Genomic DNA, 21,701 nt, shown 5'->3' with positions numbered 1-21,701 from the left:
GAATATTTTTTTAATCCTTTATAAAGAAACCTTAATTTTCCGAAGGCCTATTTCTAGGAGACACCTTTTAAAGTAATTTATATTAATTTATTTCCCGTTCTTACTTTCTTTCCAGATTATCTTCATAACTATATACAAAGAGAGAGAATAAAGAAACAAACTTAATATCACCGTATACGTCACTGCCATAAACCTAAGGACAACAAAAATAGCAAACCAAAAGCTAAAAAACACACACAAATACAACAAACTGGACTTGAGGCCGGCTAGAAAAATAGAAAAATAAAATTATAAAATTTTTTAAGGCATTCCTCTAACAAAGTAAACGCACAGAGAGGCCGCCGGCAGCATTTATCACAAAAATTTTGAAACCAAAGAAAAAATAGAAATAAAGCACAACAAAATATTCACAAAAATCCATCACAAACAAAAAAAAAGCTCTTTGGGTTGTTTAAAGAACTGAAAACAAAGCACATACAACAATAACAACAATACTCGCCATAGTTATAGACAATGTGATGATGATGAGGAGGAGGATTTTCTGAGAAAACCAAAAAAAAAAAAATTCTTGAGGAGAAAAAGCTTTAAAGGACAGGGAGAGAGAGAGAGTATAAAGCTTTAAAAGCTTGAGAGAAGAGATAAAAAGGAAAATTTTGCATTTGGCCACCCATGTGGAAAAAACCTCGTATCAGGCCCATAAATGGATCGTTTTTGATAAAGCTTTGAAAGCTTAATTTTGGTTTTCTTCACATAAAAGAAGCATAGCGAAGACCCGTAAAAAATTACCACCTACGTGCAACTTACTTAACATGCTGCTCTACAACAACGATTTCATTCAAACCAAAAAGCTTTATATAAATCACAAAACACGACGGAAATCAAGCTCCCGAAAAAGCTCCCTCACCCACACCAGGCGATTTCCTATTTTCAAACAAAAACTGGGTTTAGATTTTTCTTCACGGCAAGTGGGCAAACGAAGAAGAGCCTCTGAATCACGACATCTGCATGAAGAAGCCAGAAGCTTAAAGCTTTTTCCTGTTCGACTTCTAAGCAATATCAGCTCAAACGATGAACAAAAACAAAGGTTGTTGTGTCTGTCACAGAAATATAAGACTTTTTATGAAAAGCTCTGCGGCCAGAGCTTTGGTGGCAAAAATGTCCTCCCTAGTAAAACTAGTCCAGTAAATTGTCATAGCAATGTGGAGCACCATCTTAGTGGCAAGCCCATGAGCTTGGGGAAAGCTTTGGGGGATAAGAAAGCTTTTGTAACGGCCTTCTTGGCTAATGACTTGAAACAAAGACTGGCTTTGCGTAAACGTTATCTGAGGCGTAAAAGAAAAAGAAAATCGGAAGTTGAACAACAACAACTCTATCACAAATGTCACCAACAAAAACCACAACAACAACTACTACTGCAAACCCCAGAAACATTTAGGCCCTCACGGCCAATATCATTAGAAATTAATGCCACACCATTTGTAGATTTTGCACCAGAGACCACAGCCAAGGTGGCAACATTGGCCAGCGGGCCAGGACAACAACAACAACAAAAACTAGAACAACAAATGTCACATCATCCAAAAACTCATTACCACGGAGATCTCCAACTAAGTCGAAATTTAGCGCCAGCATTTGGAGGTAGAGTTCAACAGCCTAGCCGGAAGGGGATTAGCAGTTTGGAAAAACCCAGAACCAACAACAACCATAACCACATTCCAGCTATGATGTGGGAAATGCTCATTTTATGGGCAGTACATTTAAGTTTGACCGCAATTGCAACACTGTATGCGAATGTCAGAACCGCATTGTCACAAACCGCACAGCAGATTGTAAGGGCTGTTATTGCTGCCACAACACTGCCAATTATACAAAGAATACAACAACAACAACACGAAACAGAAAAACAACAACAGCAACTGCAGCATGGAAAACATGTGGAGGATATTCATCTACCAGCAGCGGGAGCCAGATACGCATCCGCATCATCATCACGATTACCACCTTCATCAGCAGACGCAACAATATGGCCAAGAGCACCACCAGAGTTACCGCAAACAGAGAAACTCTCTTCAGCACCTCCACCACCATCATCATCCTCCACTCTATTAATGCAAACTAAACCCGCTCACAAAAAACCCGTGCATGGGAGGAACTTTCCCCCACAACAGAAAAATCGAATGCAGCCAGTGTCGCACTTACAATATCAACAACAACAACAACAGCAGCTGTCATTGCCCTCACCAGCAGAACCACAGCCACAGCATTATAAGCAACAGCAGCAGCAGCAGGGCCAGGAGAGGTTAGGACAGCAGGTAAACATCAACAACATCACCTCCTCCAGCAATGGCGGCAATACGTGTAGCAGTAACAGCTTTACAGCCACCACCTCCATCGCTGCCACCACCACCACCAGCATTTTAACATTGTGGCAACACTGTCATCGCCGCTATCGTCCTCACCAACTACTACCGTTACTGACAACCAAAGGACTTAATAAATACTCATGGATATTTTTATTAATATATTTGAATTTATCTGCTAAAGGTAAGTGTGTAGCGAAATTTAATTAAGTAGTTTTAAGGGGCGGAACAGTTGGGCGCCATTTTAAAGGGTATTAAATTTTGGAAGAAAATTTATTGCTTTTATATTTATCCTCCACCATAGTTTATCGTTCCGTTTGTAACACCTTGAAATATACATTTTTGGCCCCACAAAGTATACATGTTCTTAATCAGCATAAAATTAAAATTCCATGTCGATTTAGCTATGTCCGTCCGTCTATCCGTCTGTGGAAATCACTCTAGCTTCCGAACGAAACGAAGTAGGTTGATAAAATTTTACTCAAATGTATATTATGTCTGCAGGACTTTTGGTATTGAAAATGGGCCATGTAGGTCCACATCTTCGTATAGTCCCCATATAACGATACCTCCCGATATTCGGTATTTTGATGATTCTAGCGACATTATTTACCGGAATTGTTTCAATTTTGGCATTTGAAGTTCGTAATGGATACTACAGCCTATGACAAAAAATTGTCTGTGCAGGTCCATGTCTTCGTATAGCCCCCATATAACGGTACCTCCCGATATTCGGTATTTTGATGATTTCATCGACATTATTCAACGGAATTGTTTCAAATTAAGTATAAGAAGTTCGTAATGGATACTATAGCCTACGACCGAAAATTGTCTGTGCAGGTTCACGTCTTCGTATAGCCCCCATATAACGGTACCTCCTGATATTCGGTATTTTGTTAATTTTAGGGACATTATTCACCAGAATTGTTTCAAATTTGGTATTTGAAGTTCGTTATGGATATTACAGCCTATGACAGAAAATTGTCTCTGCAGGTTCACGTCTTCGTAGAGCCCCCATACAATGGTACCTCCCGATATTCAGTATTTTGTTAATTTTAGGGAAATTATTCACCAGAATTGTTTCAAATTTGGTATTTGAAGTTCGTAATGGATACTGCAGCCTATGACAGAATATTGTCTGTGCAGGTCCACTTCTACGTATAGCCCCCATATAACGGTACCTCCCGATATTCGGTATTTTGATGATTTTAATTACCGGAATTGTTTCAAATTTTGTATTTAAAGTTCGTTATGTATACTACAGCCTATGACAGAAAATTGTCTCTGCAGGTGCACGTCTTCGTATAGCCCCCATATAACGGTACCTCCCGATATTCGGTATTTTGATGATTTTAGCGCCATTATTCGCCGGAATTGTTTCAAATTTCGCATTTGAAGTTCGTAATGGATTCTACTTCCTATGACAGGAAATTGTCTGTGTAGGTCCACAGCTTCGTATAGCCCCCATATAACCGTACCTCCCGATATTCGGAATTTTGATGATTTTATCGACTTTATTTACCGGAATTGTTTCAAATTTCGCATTTGAAGATCGTTATAGATACTACATCCTAAGACAAAAACTGAGCCATGTAGGTCCACATCTTCATATAGCCCCCATATAACGATACCTCCCTTTTTCGGCATTATGATGATTTAAGCGACATTATTCACCGGAATTGTTTCAAATTTAGTATTAGAAGTTCGTTATGGATACTACAGCCTATGAAACAAAATTGTCTCTGCAGGTTCACGTCTTCCCATAGCTCCCATATAATGGTACCTCCCGATATTCGGTATTTTGATGATTTTAGGGACATTATTTACCGGAACTGTTTCAAATTTGGTATTTGAAGTTCGTTACGGATACTGCTTCCTATGACAGAAAATTGTCTACGCAGGTACACGTCTTCGTATAGCCCCCATATATCAGTACCTTCGTTTATTCGGTATTTTTACGATTTTAGGTACAATACCCACCGAAATTCTTTGAGATGTCGTATTTGAAGTTCCTAATGGATGCTACAGCCTGTGACAAAAAATTGTCTATGCTGGTCCAGGTTTTCGCACAGCGCCGATATATACGATATTTTGATGATTTTAGCTACATTATTCACCGTTTATTTCAGGGTTGGATTTTGAATATGGTAATGGCTTATGAAGAACAGTGTAGGTCCAAATCGTAAGGAGCCCAAAATAATGGCTGCATTCGGTATTTTTAAAATTTTAACAAATGGTGGAGAGTATTCACATTTCGGCCCGTCCGAACTTACTGCTTTTTAAATTGTTAAAAAATCATATTAATCCAGACAAAATATATTTTCCAAAATCCTTCAAATCTGGGTGGATGGTCCCATCAGGATGGGTGGCAATGATGCAATATGTCCACAAGAATTTATCTGCCAAAGATAAGTGTGCAGCGAAACTTAATGAAGTCATTTTAGTTGGGAAGAAACGTTGGGCGCCGTTTTATGAAGTATTCGATTTTAGAAGAAAATTTGATCTATTTTTTTTTTTTTTTTTTTTTTTTTGGTAAAATTAAAGATTCGTATTTGTCCAGACGAAATAAATTGTCCAAAATCCTTCAAATTGTAAAACTTTATTTTGGGAATCACGAAACGCCCCATCTGGTCCATATTCTCATGATGGGTGGCAATAAGGCAAAATTTCCACATGAAAGTAAGGGTGTTGCAAAATCTAAATAAGTAATTTTAGTGAGGAAGAAATGTCGGGCGCCATTTTATTGGGTTTCCAATTTTTGAAAAAAAAAAAAATGATATTTTTTTGAATTGAAGAACCAGATGAAATCAAGCTCCCAAGATCCTTTAGATTGTGCTTCTATTTTTTTTTTTTTTGGAATTTCGAAATTAATTTAAGCATATGTAACGGGAAGAACCGTAGGGCGCCTTTTATTAGATATTATTATTTTTTTTTTTTTTTAAAGTGATTTTTTTTGAGAAATTGAAGAATCTTCTTTTTCCAGACGAAATCAATTTCGCGAAATCCTTCAAATTGTAGAACATTTTTTGGGAATTTCAAAACGCCCCATCTGGGCTATATTCCCATTGTGGGTGCCAATAGTGGAAAATTTCCATTTACATACATCTGATAAAAGTAATATGTAAATAAGAGATTAAGAACGGTTGGGCGCCATTTTATTGGATACCTAATTTTGGTAGAAAATTTGAATTTCTTTCGTGAAATTAAAGAACCGCCTTTTTCCAGATGAAATCAATTTTCCAAAATTCTTTAAATTGTACAACTTAAGAATCAGATGAAATAATTTTCCCAAAATCCTTCAAACTGTATAGCTTTATTTGCGGAATTTCAAAACGCCCCATATGAGCCATATTCCCATTGTGGATAGAAAAAATGCAAAATTAACACATGAATTTATCTGCTAACGGTGCACTCCTTCTATTACCTCCCCCACAGATGTTAACATTTTTAAAGAAAATAATTTACTGCACAGAAAGAGAAAGGATAATTCCAATTAGGTACAACTTTGCAAATTCTAATATTTGCGTCAGTTCTATGTTAGGAGTGGACAATATTGGTCCACTCCATCAAGTATCTCCGCCGCAAAGGTTCACAATTTTAAATCTTATAAAATGTGATGTACCAGTCCGATTGTCTTCAAATTCCATACATCACAATATTTTTTATTAATCAAAGGTCTGGTGTAAATATGGAATATATTTGTCCACTACTTCTGGTATTTCCCCCATAAAAGGGTTAATATGAAGTCCACACATCCTATTATTTTTACTAACACAAGATCTGCTGTGAAGATAACATCCGATTCCATTCTGACTTAGTACATCTCAATATTTCCATCAACACAAAATCTGTTATAAATATGGCAGAGTTTTGTCCATTTTTTCTGGTACCTCCCCCACAAAGGGTTCAAATTTTTGAGAAGCAAAACTCTCAAGGAAAGGGAAATAAGCACCCGGTCCTCTTCAAATTTCACACATACAAACATTTTTGCTTACACAAGATCTGTTGAAAACCCGAACCCCTTCCGGTACCTAACCCACAGAGGCTCACAATTTTCAATACCTTTATCTGTCATAACATGGGCAAGAAGTCAGCGATTTTTTACAACTTTCTATATATCTAAATATTTCTCCCAACCAGAAATCTGAGATAAATTTGGATTTTAGGATTTCGCATAAAATTGGATATAAATATTAGATTTTTGCCAATACCAATATTTTTATCTGTATTACATGAAGTATGAAAATTTAATACTTGAGTCGACTATATCTGATACATCACCAAACCCGGCGCGTCGCACTATTTATACCATATTTATTTAGTTCCGATACGAAATGGAAAATATTGGGCCATTCCTTTGGAACTTGACCATAGAGGGTCAATAAATTGAATAATCATAACATTGGTCAAAATATATTTAAATAGTCGAACATTGGCTGAGGGTAGGCAAAGCCGACTTATACTTTATACATTTTTTACTGCACAAATAAAAATTTATAAAAATTCAAAATCTCGTACAGTGCGTTCGGGGACTTCGATCGAGTTTCACGATTGTTTTTGAATGAAATTTTGATAAACATTCTCAAATTGTTATAATATTTATAATATTAATTTGGGGATTTTTTTTTTAAATTCTTCTTACAATGATTCTCGGGACAAATAGTATGGATTATAGAAATTTATTCAAGGATATGCTAAACATTTTCAACTTTTAAATATGATTTGAGATTTTCTGGCAAAAAGGAATAAAGTCTTTTCCCTCTTCTGATAACCGAAGACTTTCATTTTTAAATAGAATATATCTAAGAGATCCTCTACAATAGAAAACCTTCAAGGCAACTTTTTCCTTTATACATTTTCATTCAATACAAGATTCGCATGAAGTCCTTCTTCAATAGGCCTTCAATGAATAAGAATCTTCAGGTCTTCCTTATTGGAAGAAATTTAAAATCTCTTATTTTAACAGAATCATTTGAAAAGGGTTTTCTCTCATTGGGAGATCATTACGAGATCTTCTGTCAGTAAAAATCCCTCAAGAGGTTTTCTGGCAATGGAAATATTTTGAATGGTCCTCCCTAAGATGAGACCTTCAAAAATTATCCTTTTCAGAAGGAAATTTGAAAATATCTTCTATTGATGGGAGATCTTTTTAAGACCTTTTCAAGGGATTTTATTACTAGTAGACTATGGAGGCCAGCTACTATATAGGTGATGAGTTCTCAGAGGCCAGCTACTCTACAGAGGCCTATTCTGTACAGTAATTGCCCTGAGAAGCCAATTGCTCTATAGTAGGCCAGTTACTCTACAGTCCAGCTACTCTACAGAATAGTCTGCTGAGGACAGCTACTCTATACTAGAGGCCTCTGAGGCCAGACACTTTGCAAGAAAATTATCTGAGGCCAGCTGATCTGCGCTAGAAACCTCTGAGACCAACTAATCAACGGTAGAGGCTTCTATGGCTAGCTACTCTGCACTAGAGGCCTCTGAGGCCAGCTACTTTACAATAAAGGCTTTTAATGCCAGCTACTCAACGGTAGAGGCCTCTGAGTACATCTGCTCTACATTAAAGGTCTCTGAGGCCAGCTACTTTACAGTAAAGGCTTCAGAGGCCAACTAATCAACAGTAGAGTCCTCTAAGGTCAGCTACTTAACGGTAAAGGCCCCCGAGTACATCTACTCTACATTAAAGGCCTCTGAGTCCAGCTACTTTACAATTGAGGCTTTTGAGGCCAGCTACTCTACATTAGAGGCCAGTTACAGAATATAAATCTGAGGCTAGCTACTCTACAGAATATAGATATGAGGTCAGCTTCTTTACAGTAGAGCCTTTGAGATCAACAATTTTACATTAGAGGCCTCTGAGGCCAGTTACTCTGCAGTAGAGGTCTCTCAGGCCAGCTACTTTGCATTAGAGGCCTCTGAGGCCAGTTTTTCTAAACAAGAGGCCAGCTACTCTACAGTAGAGGCCTCTGAGGCCAGTTACTTCAAAGTACAGAATATAAGTCTGAGGCCAGCTACTCTATAGAATATAGATATGAGGCCAGCTACTTTACAGTAGAGGCCTCTGAGGCCAGCTACCCTGGAGTAGAGGAACCTGAGGCTAGCCACTTTACAATAGAGGTCTGTAAGGACAGCCAATTTACAATAGAAGCCTCTGAGGCCAGTTGCTCTGCAGTAGAGGTCTCTCAGGCCAGCTCCTTTGCAGTAGCGGCCTCTGAGGCCAGTTTTTCTAAACAAGAGGCCAGCTGCTCTACAGTAGAAGCCTCTGAGATCAGCTTCTCTTCCTAAAGGCCAGCTAATCTACATAAGTTGCCAGTTAAACAACAGCAGAGGCCAGCCACTTTACAATAGAGGTCTCTAAGGCACGCTTCTCTACAATGGAAGCCTTTGAGGTTAGCTGCTCTACAGTAGAAGTCTCTGAGATCAGCTTCTCTTCCTAAAGGCCAGCTAATCTACGCAAGTTGCCAGTTAATCAACAGCAGAGGCCAGCCACTTTACAATAGAGGTCTCTAAGGCCTGCTGCTCTACAATGGAAGCCTTTGAGGTTAGCTGCTCTACAGTAGAAGCCTCTGAGATCAGCTTCTCTTCCTAAAGCTCAGCTAATCTACGCAAGTTGCCAGTTAATCAACAGCAGAGGCCAGCCACTTTACAATAGAGGTCTCTAAGGCCAGCTGCTCTATAATGGAAGCCTTTGAAGTTAGCTGCTCTACAGTAGAAGCCTCTGAGATCAGCTTCTCTTCCTAAAGGCCAGCTAATCTACACAAGAAGCCAGTTAATCAACAGCATAGGTCAGTTACTCTATAGAAAAGGGCTCTGCAGCCAGCTCCTTTTCAGGTACGACCTCTGAGGTTGCTACTCTATAGAAGTGGCCTATTAGAGCAACTACTCTACAGTAAAAGCCAGCTAATCTGCACAAGATGTCAGTTAATAAACAGCAGAAGCCTGCTTCTCTATAAAAGAGCTCTCTGAGGCCAGCTCTTTTGAGTAGCGACCTCTGAGGCCAACTCCTCTATAGTAACAAACTCTGAGGCAATATAGTCTAAAGTAGAGGCTTCCAAAGCCAGCGACTCTACAGTAGAGGACTATGATACTACATAGTGGAGGCCTCTGAGATCAGCTACTCTACGGTAGAGGCATCTGAGGCTAGATACTCTACAGGAAAAATCCCTTAGACTACTACTACTCCACAATGGCTACACTACAGTGGAGGCCAGCATCTTTAAAGAAAATGACTCTGAGGCCAGCTACTTTACAGTAGGGGCCTCTGAGGCCAGATTTTTTCTAGAGCTAGCTAGCTTCTTTAAGGTAGCGACCTGTCAGGCCAGCTGATATACTGTAGAGGTCTCTGAAGCCACCTGCTCTATGATGGAGGCCTCTGGTGCCAGCTGCTCTTTATTGAAGGCCTCTGAGATCAGCTACTCTACATTAGAGGTCTCTGAGGCCAGCTACTCTGTGGTAGAGGTCTCTGAGGCCGAATACTCTGTGGTAGAGGTATCTGAGGCCGGGTACTCTTCAGTAGATGCCTCCGAAGCCAGTAGGGGCCGTATGTAAGGTCGCTTAATTTGAATTTTATTTTTTTTAATTTTATAAAAAGTTAAAAAAAATAAAAATCGAAAAATTAAAATATCCTAATAGACCTCAGGAGGCGCTTGACCAATTGAAACCATGTTTAACCTTTCATCAGTTCACATGCCACTGAATTATGTCCTAGAATTTGATTGTGCCCCAAATAGGCTTTCATTCGTTACCACACCACTTCGAACTCGCTGAGTGGCATCCTTTTTCCACCTAACTTATTTACCTTTAATGCCCTGTCATTGCCAGTTTTATGATGGTGAATATTTTATTGAATATATGCCTGATAGATATTGACGACGATGATGATTTCAATAAATCCTACTTTGCAGATATTCATCTCGAATTTTTTTTTATGGATTTTTGTCCATTTGCCAGCCAGCCTGCCAGCTAGTCATCATATCAGGAATCATATCCGTTTCCGCATTAAGACCTATCACATTTTGCCATTTGTTTGTTGGTGTTGTTGTTTTTTTTTTTTTTTTTTTCTCTCTCATTGTTAATTTCATAGTTCATTTTTATGTTCAATGGTGGTGTTGTTGTTGTTGGATTTTTTTGTTGGCTCTCTGCCCATTAAAAGAATGGGAACACTTCCTTTGTTGATCATCGTCGTCCGCGTTATTGTTGTTGTTGTTTCTTTTATTCAGTTTTCTACAATGACTCCTCGCTCGCTATCTTTGGGCTTTTGTTGAAATTGTTGCAGTCGGTTGGTCGGGTCGAATGGGTTGGTCTGTTGGTCTGGCTGGTCGTTCGGTCGGTCGGTCCACATAACGAATGTCTTCTCCGTGTTCATTTCATTGCATTTCGGTGTTAAATGAAGCGAACTGACAAATGTGAACACTTAACTAAGTTATCAAGACTGCAAGGAGAGCAAATGTTCATGGTTCTGTCTTTTTTCCCTCAAACGAATGAATTATCCTGCTGGGACCTCCAAAAAAAAAAAAAGAAACAAATACACAGTGTGTATATATATGTCTGTGCCTAAGTGTTGCAGTATAGCTGTTGGCATGACTGCTCACTTATCTTTTGAGGAAGTGCAGGCAGGGGAGGTAGAGGGGGAAGAACAAAAAATGACGAAGTTCGTATTCTCGATGTGAGAGCTCAGCGTTCACAAAGTGCATAAACTATGATTTCACACTACAAGAATGCTATAAATTGCATGTTTTCATGGCATACACACGGAGTCATCCTCATCCACGCCATCATCATCAGCAGCAGCAACTCAACATTTGGAGTAGCAGAAAAGCTGCCTCATGAACTTAAAGATGGGACACAGCAATAACTTGAAAATATAAAAAAATACACAAAATATTTATTTTTTGTAGATCCCCTACAAATGTGGGGATGTTATATCTGCTGATAGAAGACGATTTTTCTCCTCAAAAAGTCCCTCTGGAGGTCATATGTCCATAGAAGTCCTAAAAAGGTCTTCTATCTGAGGCCAGCAGTTCTACAATAGAGGTATCTAAAGTCAATTGGTCTAAAGTAGAGTCACCTGAGGCCAGCTACTCAACAGTGGAGGCATCTGAGGCCAGTTTATCAACAGTAGAGGCCAGAGGCTCTGAGACTAGCAACAGTCTACAGTAGAGGCCTGCGACGTCAGCTACTCTACAGGAGAGGTATGTGAGGCCAGCTACTCTACAGTAAAGATCTTTGAAGCCAGTTACTCTAGGCCTAGCTATTACAGTAGAAACCTCAGTTACTTTAAAGTAGGATTCCCTGTGGCCAACTACTCTAAAGAAAAGGCCTCTGAAGCCAGCTACTCTAGAGTAGCTCTGGGGCTGACTACTCTACAGTAGCGTCCTCTGAGAAAAGCTACTCTGAGGCCTGTGAGGTCAGCTACTCCCCAGTAAAGGCCTGTGAGGTCAGCTACTCTAAAACAGTGGCCTGAGGGGTCAGGTACTCCCCAGCTGAGGCCAGCTACTCTAGGGTAGAGGCCTCAACTACTATAGTAGAGGCCTCAGCTACTTTAAAGTAGTGGCCTCTGAGACCAGCTACTCTAACGAAAAGGCCTCTGAGGTCTGCTACTCTAAAGTAGAGGCCTCTGAGGCCAGATACTCTACTCTGAGACCAGCTACTCTACAGTAGAGGCCTCTGAGACCAGCTACTCTAAAGAAAAGGCCTCTGAGGTCTGCTACTCTAAAGTAGAGGCCTCCGAGGGTTGCTGCTCTACGCTAGAGACCTCTGAGGCCAGATAGTCTACATTAGAGGCCTATGAGGTCAGCTACTCTAAAGTAGAGGCGTGAGGGGTCTGGTAGTCCCCAGTTGAGGCCAGCTACTCTACAGTAGAGGCCACTACGTCGTGCGCTCAGCTACTTTAAAGTATAGGCCTCTGAGGGCAGCTACTCTTCAGTAGAGGATTCTGAGGCAAGGTCACAGTAGCGGCTTTTGAGGTCACCTTAGAGGTCACAGTAGAGGCCTCTGAGGGCAGCTACTTTAAGAAAACGCCTCTGAGGTCAGCTACTCTAAAGTAGAGGCCTCTGAGGTCAGCTACTCTACAGCAGAGGCCTCTGGGGCCAGATACTCAAGCCTCTAAGCCCAACCTCTGAGACCTGTTTTTCTACAGGAGAGGCCTGCGAGACCAGCTATGCTACGGTAGAGGCCTCTGAAGCCAGCTACTCTAAAGTAGAGGCCTCTGAAGCCAGCTACTCTACAGTAGAAGCCTCTAAGGCCATCTACTTTAAGAAAAGGCCTCTGAGGTCAGCTACTCCACAGAAGAGCCCTCTGGGGCCAGCTACGCTACTGTATAGGCCTCTGGGGCCCGATACTCAAGCCTCTAAGCCCAACCTCAGAGACCTGTTTTTCTACTGGAGACGCCTGTGAGGCCAGCTATGCTACGGTAGAGGCCTCTGAGGTCAGCTACACTAAAGTAGAGGCCTATGAAGGCAGCTACTCTAAAGTAGAGGCCTCTAAGGCCATCTACTTTAAAGATAAGGCCTCTAAGGCCATCTACTTTAAAGATAAGGCCTCTGAGGTCAGCTACTCTAAAGTAGAGGCCTCTGAAGCCAGCTACTCTACAGTAGAGACCTCTAAGGCCATCTACTTTAGAGATAAGGCCTCTGAGGTCAGCTACTCTAAAGTAGAGGCCTCTGAGGTCAGCTACTCTAAAGTAGAGGCCTCTGACGTCAGCTACTCTATAGTCGAGGCTTCTGAAGCCAGCTACTCTACAGTAGAGGTCTCTGAAACCAGCTACTCTACAGTAGAGGCCTCTAAGGCCATCTACTTTAAAGAAAAGGCCTCTGAGGTCAGCTACTCTAAAGTAGAGGCTTCTGAGGTCAGCTACTCTACAGTAGAGGTCTGTGAGATCAGCTACGCTACAGTAGAGGCCTCTGGGGCCAGCTACTCTATAGTAAAGGCCTCTGAGACCTATTTTCTACTGGAGAGGCCTGTGAGGCCAGCTATGCTACGGTAGAGGCATCTGAGGCCAGCTACTCTAAAGTAGAGGCCTCTGAAGCCAGCCAGTAGAGGCCTCTAAGGCCAGCTACTCTACAGTAGAGGCCTCTAAGGCCATCTACTTTAAGAAAAGGTCAGCTACTCTAAAGGAGAGGCCTCTGAGGTCAGCTACTCCACAGTAGAGCCCTCTGACGCCAGCTACGTTGCAGTATAGGCCTCTGGGGCCAGATAACTAAGCCTCTAAGCCCAGCCTCTGAGACCTGTTTTTCTACTGGAGAGGCCTGTGTGGCCAGCTATGCTACAGTAGAGGCCAGCTACTCTAAAGTAGAGGCCTCTGAATCCCGGTATTCCACAGTAGAGGCCAGCCACTCTATAGTAGAGGTCTCTGACGTCAGCTACTCTAGAGTAGAGGCCTCAAAGGCCAGCTACTCTACATTACAGGCCAGATACTTTACAGAATGGCGCTCTGAGGACTGCTACTCTTCGAAAGAGGCCGCTGAGACTAACCTCTCCACAAAGAAGGTCTCTGTGGCCAGCTACTTTACAATAAAGGCTTCTGAGGCCAGCAACGGTAGACTAGCAACCTCTGAGGCCAGTTAATCTACAGTAGAAGCCTCTGAGGCCAAATCTCTACAGTAGAGGCCTGTAAGGTCAGCTACTTTACAGAAGAGACATTCGTGGTCAGCTTAAATACAGTAGAAACCAGTTTTTCCAAACAGTAGAGCCAGCCACATTAGAGTTAAGGCCTCTGAGGCCAGAAAAATTACAGTATATGTTTTATGAGGCCAGCTACTCTACAGTAGAGCCTCTGAGGCTGCTATATGCCTCGAAGGCCAGCTACTCTACAGAAGTGGGCAGCTACTCTAAAGAAGAGCTCTATAAGACCAACTACTCCACAATGAAGATCACTGTGACTACTCTACAGTATAGACCTCCGAGGCCAGCTACCGTACAAAATGGGGCTCTGAGGGGCCGGCTAATATACCGTAAAGGCCTCTGAGGCTAGTTAGTGTAACTTAGAGTTCTCTGAGGTCAGCTACTCTACAATAAGGACCTCAGAGGCCATATAACCTACAGTACAGGCCTCTCAGGTCGGCTACTCTACCTAAGAAGGCTTAAGGGCAATTATTTTCGGGCATGACCTTTGAGGTTTTTGGAGGTTTTCTGTCCCCAGGAAGTCGTTTTAGATGGTCTGCAATTGTGGCCCTATAAAAAAAAATTAAAAATACATTTTGAGTGGCTTCCCGGAGGGTGTTCAAAATTCGTCCACACCCATTAAATACTCTTATTTGCTACTCTTGTATCTTCAAACAACTTGAAATTTCAAATTGTTATGCAATTTTGGTTATAAAAAAATATTGTAACCTTATTTCAGAGATATAAAGTTGAAGTTTAACAAATGAAAACACAAAAAAGGAGAACATTTCAAAGATAGAATAAAATTTAAGCCATACACATAAAGGAGACGAACACACACACAAATAGACACACACACCCATCAAAGAAACATAAAGGGAATGTGGGATACCTGCACTCGATGGCAAATATGTAGAGTGCAAAGGAACAAGGACGAAACAAAATAAGCATGATATATATATATATATATATCCTTGTGTGTGGAGGAGTAGGAGCAATTTGAAATTCTGCCATATCATTTGCCGAGAAGCTCTGGAATAAAGGAGTCATAAAAAATGGCGAAACAACATTTATAATGACTTCATTCTGTGTTTTTTTTTTGTGCGATTCGGATTGAATATGGGTGTGGGTATATATTTATGTTTCTTTCTTTTTTAAAAGTATCCAAAGTTATAATCTTGGCTTCCGCTTCGGTGTGGGGGTGTCATAATTGAGTGTGCCTTTTGCCATTTTGTTATTCAAATGATTTTGAACATAATTATCCTCGCTTTTGCCATAGCATACGTGCATTATAATTGAGGCTCATACTCCTTAAAGTATGCTGCACTTTAGGAAATTAAAGACATTGAAAATTATAGGAAAAAAAATTATAAAAATATAGAAGACAAATATTTTTAATATTTTTTTAAGAATAATTTTCCCAGAGATTCTTAAATATCGTTGTCAGGTCATTAAGGAAAAAACACGTGTTCCTTCCCTCATCATTTCTTACTTTTTCTTCATTTTAAAGGAAAAAATATTCCTCATAGAAGTCAAGTCTACTATTAGCAGAAGAGGATAGTTTTGAAAATTTTCTATAGAAAGATGAACTTTTAGATATTAGAAGAAAGACCGAAGAAAGAAGACCTATAAAATTCATCGACAGAAAAAAAACCTCTAAAAATATTTTGAATGAATATATAAAAAATCCGCATACAATTAAAAAAAATCCGTGTTGATGGTCAATTAAAAGACGACCTTCTATTGAAAGAAAACCTTCTCCAGGTATAGAAATATATAATCTTTTGGAAAAGACCTATTGAAAGGAAGACTTCAATTGCACCAAATACACCTTTTGCAGGACTACTGTCGACTGAAAAAACAAGGCAATAGAGGTCCTTTAAAAAAGAGGCCAGCAACTATACAGTAAAGACCCCTGAGGTCAGCTACTAGACCAGCTACCTTACAATACAGACATCTGAGGCCAGCTCCTCAACAGTGGAGGCGTATGAGACCAACTACAGTGCACTAGTGACCTCTGAGTCCAGATACTCTACAGTAAAGGCCACTGAGACCACTATCTCCACACGGAAGGTCTCTGTGGTCAGTTATTTCACAGCAGAGGTCACTGAGGCCAGCTACTCTAAAATAGAAACTTCTGAGGCCAGCTTCTCTACAGAGGAGGGCTCTGAGGCTAACTTTTCCATAACAAAGAACTCACCTTCTCTTTGATTCCAACTTTTCTCTGGGGCCAGATACTCAAGGGTAGAAACCGCTAAGCTCAGCCTCTAAGGCCTGTGAGGCTAGCTCTTCTACGGTAGAGACCTCTGAGGTCAATTACTCTGCAGTCAATGCCAGCTACTCTTAAGTAGAGGCATCTGAGGCCAGCTACTCTACAATAGAGACCTCTGGGACAAGATACTCTGAGGCCAGCTACCCTACCGAAGAAGCCTCTGACTCCAACTACTCTAAAGTAGAGTCCTCTGAGGCCAGCTTCTCTGCAGTAGGGGCCTCTGAGACCGGCTTATCTAAAATAGAGGCCTTTGAGGCCAGCTTCTCTCTGTGGGCCACATACTCAAAGGTAGAGGCCTCTAAGCTCAGCCTCTGAGGCCTACTTCTCTACTGGAGAGGCCTGTGAGGCCAGCTATTCTACGGTAGAGACTTCTGAGGCCAATTACTCAGTAGATGCCAGCTACTCTACAGAAAAGGCCTCTGAGACCAGCTACTCTTAAGTAGAGGCATCTGAGGCCAGCTACTCTACAATAGAGGCCTCTGAGACAAGATACTCTGTGGCCAGCTACTCTATCGTAGAAGCCTCTGAGTCCAACTACTCTAAAGTAGAGTCCTCTGGAGCCATCTTCTTTACAGTAGAGAGCTCTGAGGCCAGATACTCAAGGGAAGGGGCCTCGAAAGATCAGCCTCTGTGGCCTACTTCTCTGCTGGAGAGGCCTGTGAGGCCAGCTATTCTACGGTAGAGACTTCTGAGGCCAATTACTCAGTAGATGCCAGCTACTCTACAGAAAAGGCCTCTGAGGCTGACCTACTCTAAAGTAGAGGCCTCTGCGGGTAGCTGCTCTAAGCTATAGACTCTGAGCTAGACAGCTACTATAAGGTAGAGGTTTTTGAGGCCACACCAGATGTCCCTGAGCCCAACTATTCCACAGTACAGGTTTCTGAGGCCACAAGCTACTTTGCAGCAGAGGTCAGTAAGGGTCTCTAAGGCCAGCTACTCTACAGTAGAGGTCTGTGAGACCCGCTACTTTACAATAAAGACCTCTGTGGCCAGCTACTCTGCCGTAGAGACCAAGTACTTGACAGAAGGGGCCTATGAAGTAAGAGGCCAGCTACTCCAGAGTAGAGGCTTCTTAGACCAGCTAATCTATAGTATAGGCAAGATACTCCACAGGAGATTCCTTTGAGGCCAACTACTCTACAGGGAGAGGTGAAAAAACTGCAACTTCAGACTGCTGTCATTTATTCCAGCATTTTGGTGAGAAATTTCCAGAAAAAAAGTTATTCGCGATGGAATTCAAGCGTGATAGTGTGTTTTCATTTATATTTGGTTGGAAAACCACAAGAGGCTATCGTTAGAGAACTCCAGCACTTGATTGTGAATAAATCTCTTGTGTCTCGTACCATCGCTCGTTACCGTGATACTGGTAGCGTAGCCCGACGTCATGGAAGTGGACGGGAGAAAACAGCAACATCAGCAAAAATGGTTCGAAAAGTAAAAAAGCAAAACCCGCATCGCAGTGGCCGAAAAATGACTCGTGAGCTGAACATATCGCAATATTCCATTCGGAAAATTTTGAAAAATCAGTTCGGGGTAAGGCCAAAAAGTGCAAGAACTTACACCGCAACAGAAAGAAAATAGACTCAAAAGAGCTAAAGAGTTGCTTCGCTTGGCCGAAAGTGGTGAACTGCCGAATTTGGTTTTCTCTCCCTCCGATGAGAAAGCATTCCTTGTCCAGCAGTTTGTAAACAAAAAAAGTGATCGTGTTTTCTTGCCGAAGAGGTCAGCTGAAAATATGCACCTTCGTTTGGCCACCAGAACTCGAGTGCCGGCCGCCATAATAGCGGATGATCCCTCACCGCTCATATTAATCGACCGTGGTATCAGAATAATGCCGAATATTATCGCGAAGATATTTTGGAGGGTGTGTTAAAGCTTTGGGCACGCAAACAGTTTGGCCGCAGACCTTGGACATTCCAACAGGACTCAGCAGGCGCCACCCAAGAATGGTTACAAAATGAGGTTCCTCGCTTCATTTCCAGCACATAATGGCCATCGAAAATCTCCGTATACCAATCCGTTGGACAATTGTGTCTAGAGTATTTTGGAAAGCAAGGTTGGCACTAAAAAATACCAAAGTGTCGATTACCTCAAGCTAGCCCTTCGCCGGGAATGGGTCAAAATACCGTAGAGTAACATTCGGGCAGCATGTGACGGTTTTATTGGCCGTTTGAAGGCCATAATCCGTGCCAAAGGTGACTAAGTTTTATTTATATCACCCTGTATATTCTTGATCAGCATAAAATTATTTTTCGATTTAGCGATGTCCGTCCGTATGTCTGTGGAGATCACTCTAGCTTCCGAACGAAATGATGTAGGTTGATAAAATTTTACTCAAATGTATGTTATGTCTGCAGGACTTTTGGTATTGAAAATGGGCCAAGTAGGTCCAGGTTTTGTTATATCCCCCATATAACGGTACCTCCCTATTTTCGGTATTTCGGTGATTTAGGTGACATTATTCACCGGAAATGTTTCAAACTACAGCCTATGACAGAAAATTGTCTGTAAATGTCCCCGTTTTGGTATAGCCACCATATTATAGTACCTCCCTGTAGTTGGTATTTTGACGATTTTGGCTACATTATTCACCGATTTTTGTTTTCAAGATTCGGATTTTAATTTTGTAATGACTTATGACAAAAGTAACCTATGCAGGTCCACGTCGTCGTATAGACCCTAACATAGCGGCTACATTCGGTATTGTTAAGATTTTACCAGAGTTTTTAACGGATTTTACTTTTTTGAAAATTGTCAAATTCGTTCCAAATGGTGGAGGGTATTGAAAGTTCGGCCCGGCCGAACTTACAGCTTTTTTACTTGTTGGAAACTCTTTTTGTGGGTTTTCGTTTTACATAAGACTTAATTAAGGCCTTCTCTCTATTTTAGGGACATTTTAAATGTATTCTTCATATAGAAGTCTTTCTGAATATATTTTCATTTCATTTAAAGTCATAAAAATTGTATATTATTTATTTATAATTTTTTAAGCCTTCTCCCTCCTTCAGACTCTCAAGTCTCTTAAGTGATTTTCTCAGATTTTACCTTCTTCTGGTTAGAGAGCATTGAAAATTTTTGAAAATTGTCAAAATTCGTCCAGCGGTTCTTGACTTATAAGCGGAATAATTAACATAAATTTCTTTCAGAAATAGCTTGTACCTATTTCCCTACATTTTCGGTATCTTGGCTATCAGCATCAGAGTAATGGTCAGAAGTGACCTTTTAATGTACTCGTATTTGTGATTTCGCCAGGATTAAAAATATTCGCTTTTTTTTTTTGGAAATTTTCGTATTTTTTTACAAGAAAGGTATGGTCTATTTTACCAGCTAAATATTGTGCGATGACCGTTCAAATTGGTGGTTATGATCTCCAAATTTTGTCCGGCTCTAAACTCTAACTCCATGCAAAATTCCGCGTCGTTTGTTCAATAATTGTGGCCGGTAGAGTGCAATTTCAGGAAATTTGTCTGCAGTTGGTCCATTTCAACTCCTGAATATTTTGTGATCATCTCCAAAATTAATGAGATTTTTTTCTGTTCCTAACCCAACCTCCATTTTCAATTTCATGAGGATCAGGCCATAATTGCGACCTATAGCTTGATTACAAATTAAGGAACAACTCTAGTTTAGTAAAAACTCTTCAATTTTTTCAAAATTTTTCCCAGAGGTAGGTATTTTTACCCTGATTTCGGGAAACTATTTTTTCTTGGGGACGGACACGGGACCCCAGATTTTGTTCCGGGTTCAAGACCCGAATTGGACCCGGATCCACTTACCCGATATAGACAATATAGCTATCGTTGGAAAGAAACATATTTCTAAAAAATCTACGTTAATTGATGATCCATGAAAATACATTTTTAAAAAATCCACGTTTATTGATGGTCCTTGAAAAATATTTAAAAAAAAATTAAGGTTTCTCGCAGATCCTTAAAAAAATATTTTAAAAAACCCACATTTAGTGAAGATCCATGAAAAAATATTTTTAAAAATTCCACGTTTATTGGTGGTCCTTGAGAAAATATTTTTAAAAAATCCAGGTTTCTTGCAGGTCCTTGAAAAATATATTTTTTTTAAAGATTCCACGTTTATTGATGGTCCTTGAAAAAATATTTTAAAAATATCCGCGTTTGTTGACGGTCCTTAAAAAAAAATATTTTTTAAAAAATCCACGTTTATTGATGGTCCGTGAAAAAATATTTTTAAAAAATCCACGTTCTTGGACGGTCCTTGAATAAAATATTTTAAAAAATCCATGCTTACCGATGGTTCTTAAAAAAATATTTAAAAAAAATCCAGGTTTATTGATGGTCCTCGAAAAAGTATTTTTAAAAAATCCACATTTATTGATGATCCTTAAAAAATATTGTTAAAAATTCACTTTTATTGATGGTCTTTGAAAAAATATTTTTAAAAAATTCCCCTTTTTTTGATGGCCCCTGAAATAATATTTTTAAAAATTTCAAATTTGTTGATGGTCCTTGAAAATAATAATTTAAAAAAATCCACGTTTATGGACAATCCTTGAAAAATATTTTTAAAATATTCACGTTTATGGACGGTCATTGAAAAATATTTTTAAAATATCCGCGTTTGTTGACGGTCCTTAAAAAAATATGTTAATTGATGGTCCTTGAAAAATATTTTTAAAAAATCTACGTTTATGGACGGTACTTGAATAAAATATTTTTAAAATATCGACGTTTATTGATGGTCCTTGAAACAATATTTTTAAAAAATCCACGTTTATTGATGGTCCTAAAAAAATACTTTTGAAAAATCTACGTTTATTGTGATCCTTAAAAAAATATTTTTAAAAATTCACTTTTATTGATGGTCCTTGAAAAAATATTTTTAAAAATTCCACGTTTATTAATGGTCCTTGAAAAAATTATTTTTAAAAAATCCACGTTTATGGAAGGCCCTTGAAAGAAATAATTTTAAAAAATACATGTTTGTTGATGGTCCATAAATAAATATATCTAAAAAATCTACGTTAATTGATGATCCATGAAAATACATTTTTAAAAAATCTACGTTTATTGATGGTCCTGGAAAAATATTTTTAAAAAATCCAAGTTTATTAATGGTCCTTAAAAAATAATTTTAAAAAACCCACGTTTTTTGATGGTCCTGGAAAAATATTTTTAAAAAATCCAAGTTTATTAATGGTCCTTAAAAAATAATTTTAAAAAACCCACGTTTTTTGATGGTCCTTGAAAAAATATTTTTAAAAAACCCACATTTATTGATGGTCCTTGAAAAAATATTTTTAAAAAATCCACGTTTATCGATGGTCCTTGAAAAAAATATTTTTAAACCATCCACGCTTATTGATGGTCCTTAAAAAAATAATTTTAAAAAATCCACGTTTATTGATGATCCTTAAAAAATATTTTTAAAAAATCTACATAATTTGATGATCCATAAAAATTTATTTATTTTTTTTAAAAATCCACGTTTAT

The 21,701-nt window shown here is 39.5% G+C and overlaps 1 protein-coding gene across 1 annotated transcript in view; it reads left to right on the top strand.

Annotated features, from left to right (window-relative positions):
• Positions 1-115: 115 nt before the first annotated feature.
• Positions 116-21,701, top strand: part of LOC101896226 (neuronal acetylcholine receptor subunit alpha-7-like) — a gene marked incomplete at its 5' end in the record, with an annotated part of 244,281 nt that continues 222,695 nt past the window's right edge. Inside the window, 1 exon segment of the mRNA NM_001308981.1 lies at positions 116-2,544. Within this exon segment, the coding sequence (NP_001295910.1) occupies positions 1,722-2,544 (823 nt within the window).

The sequence above is a fragment of the Musca domestica genome, unplaced genomic scaffold (assembly GCF_030504385.1).
Source record: "Musca domestica strain aabys unplaced genomic scaffold, Musca_domestica.polishedcontigs.V.1.1 62, whole genome shotgun sequence".
NCBI classification, from domain to species: domain Eukaryota; kingdom Metazoa; phylum Arthropoda; class Insecta; order Diptera; family Muscidae; genus Musca; species Musca domestica.
Note: the sequence above shows the minus strand (reverse complement) of the source record. Positions and strands in the feature narration are given on the sequence as shown.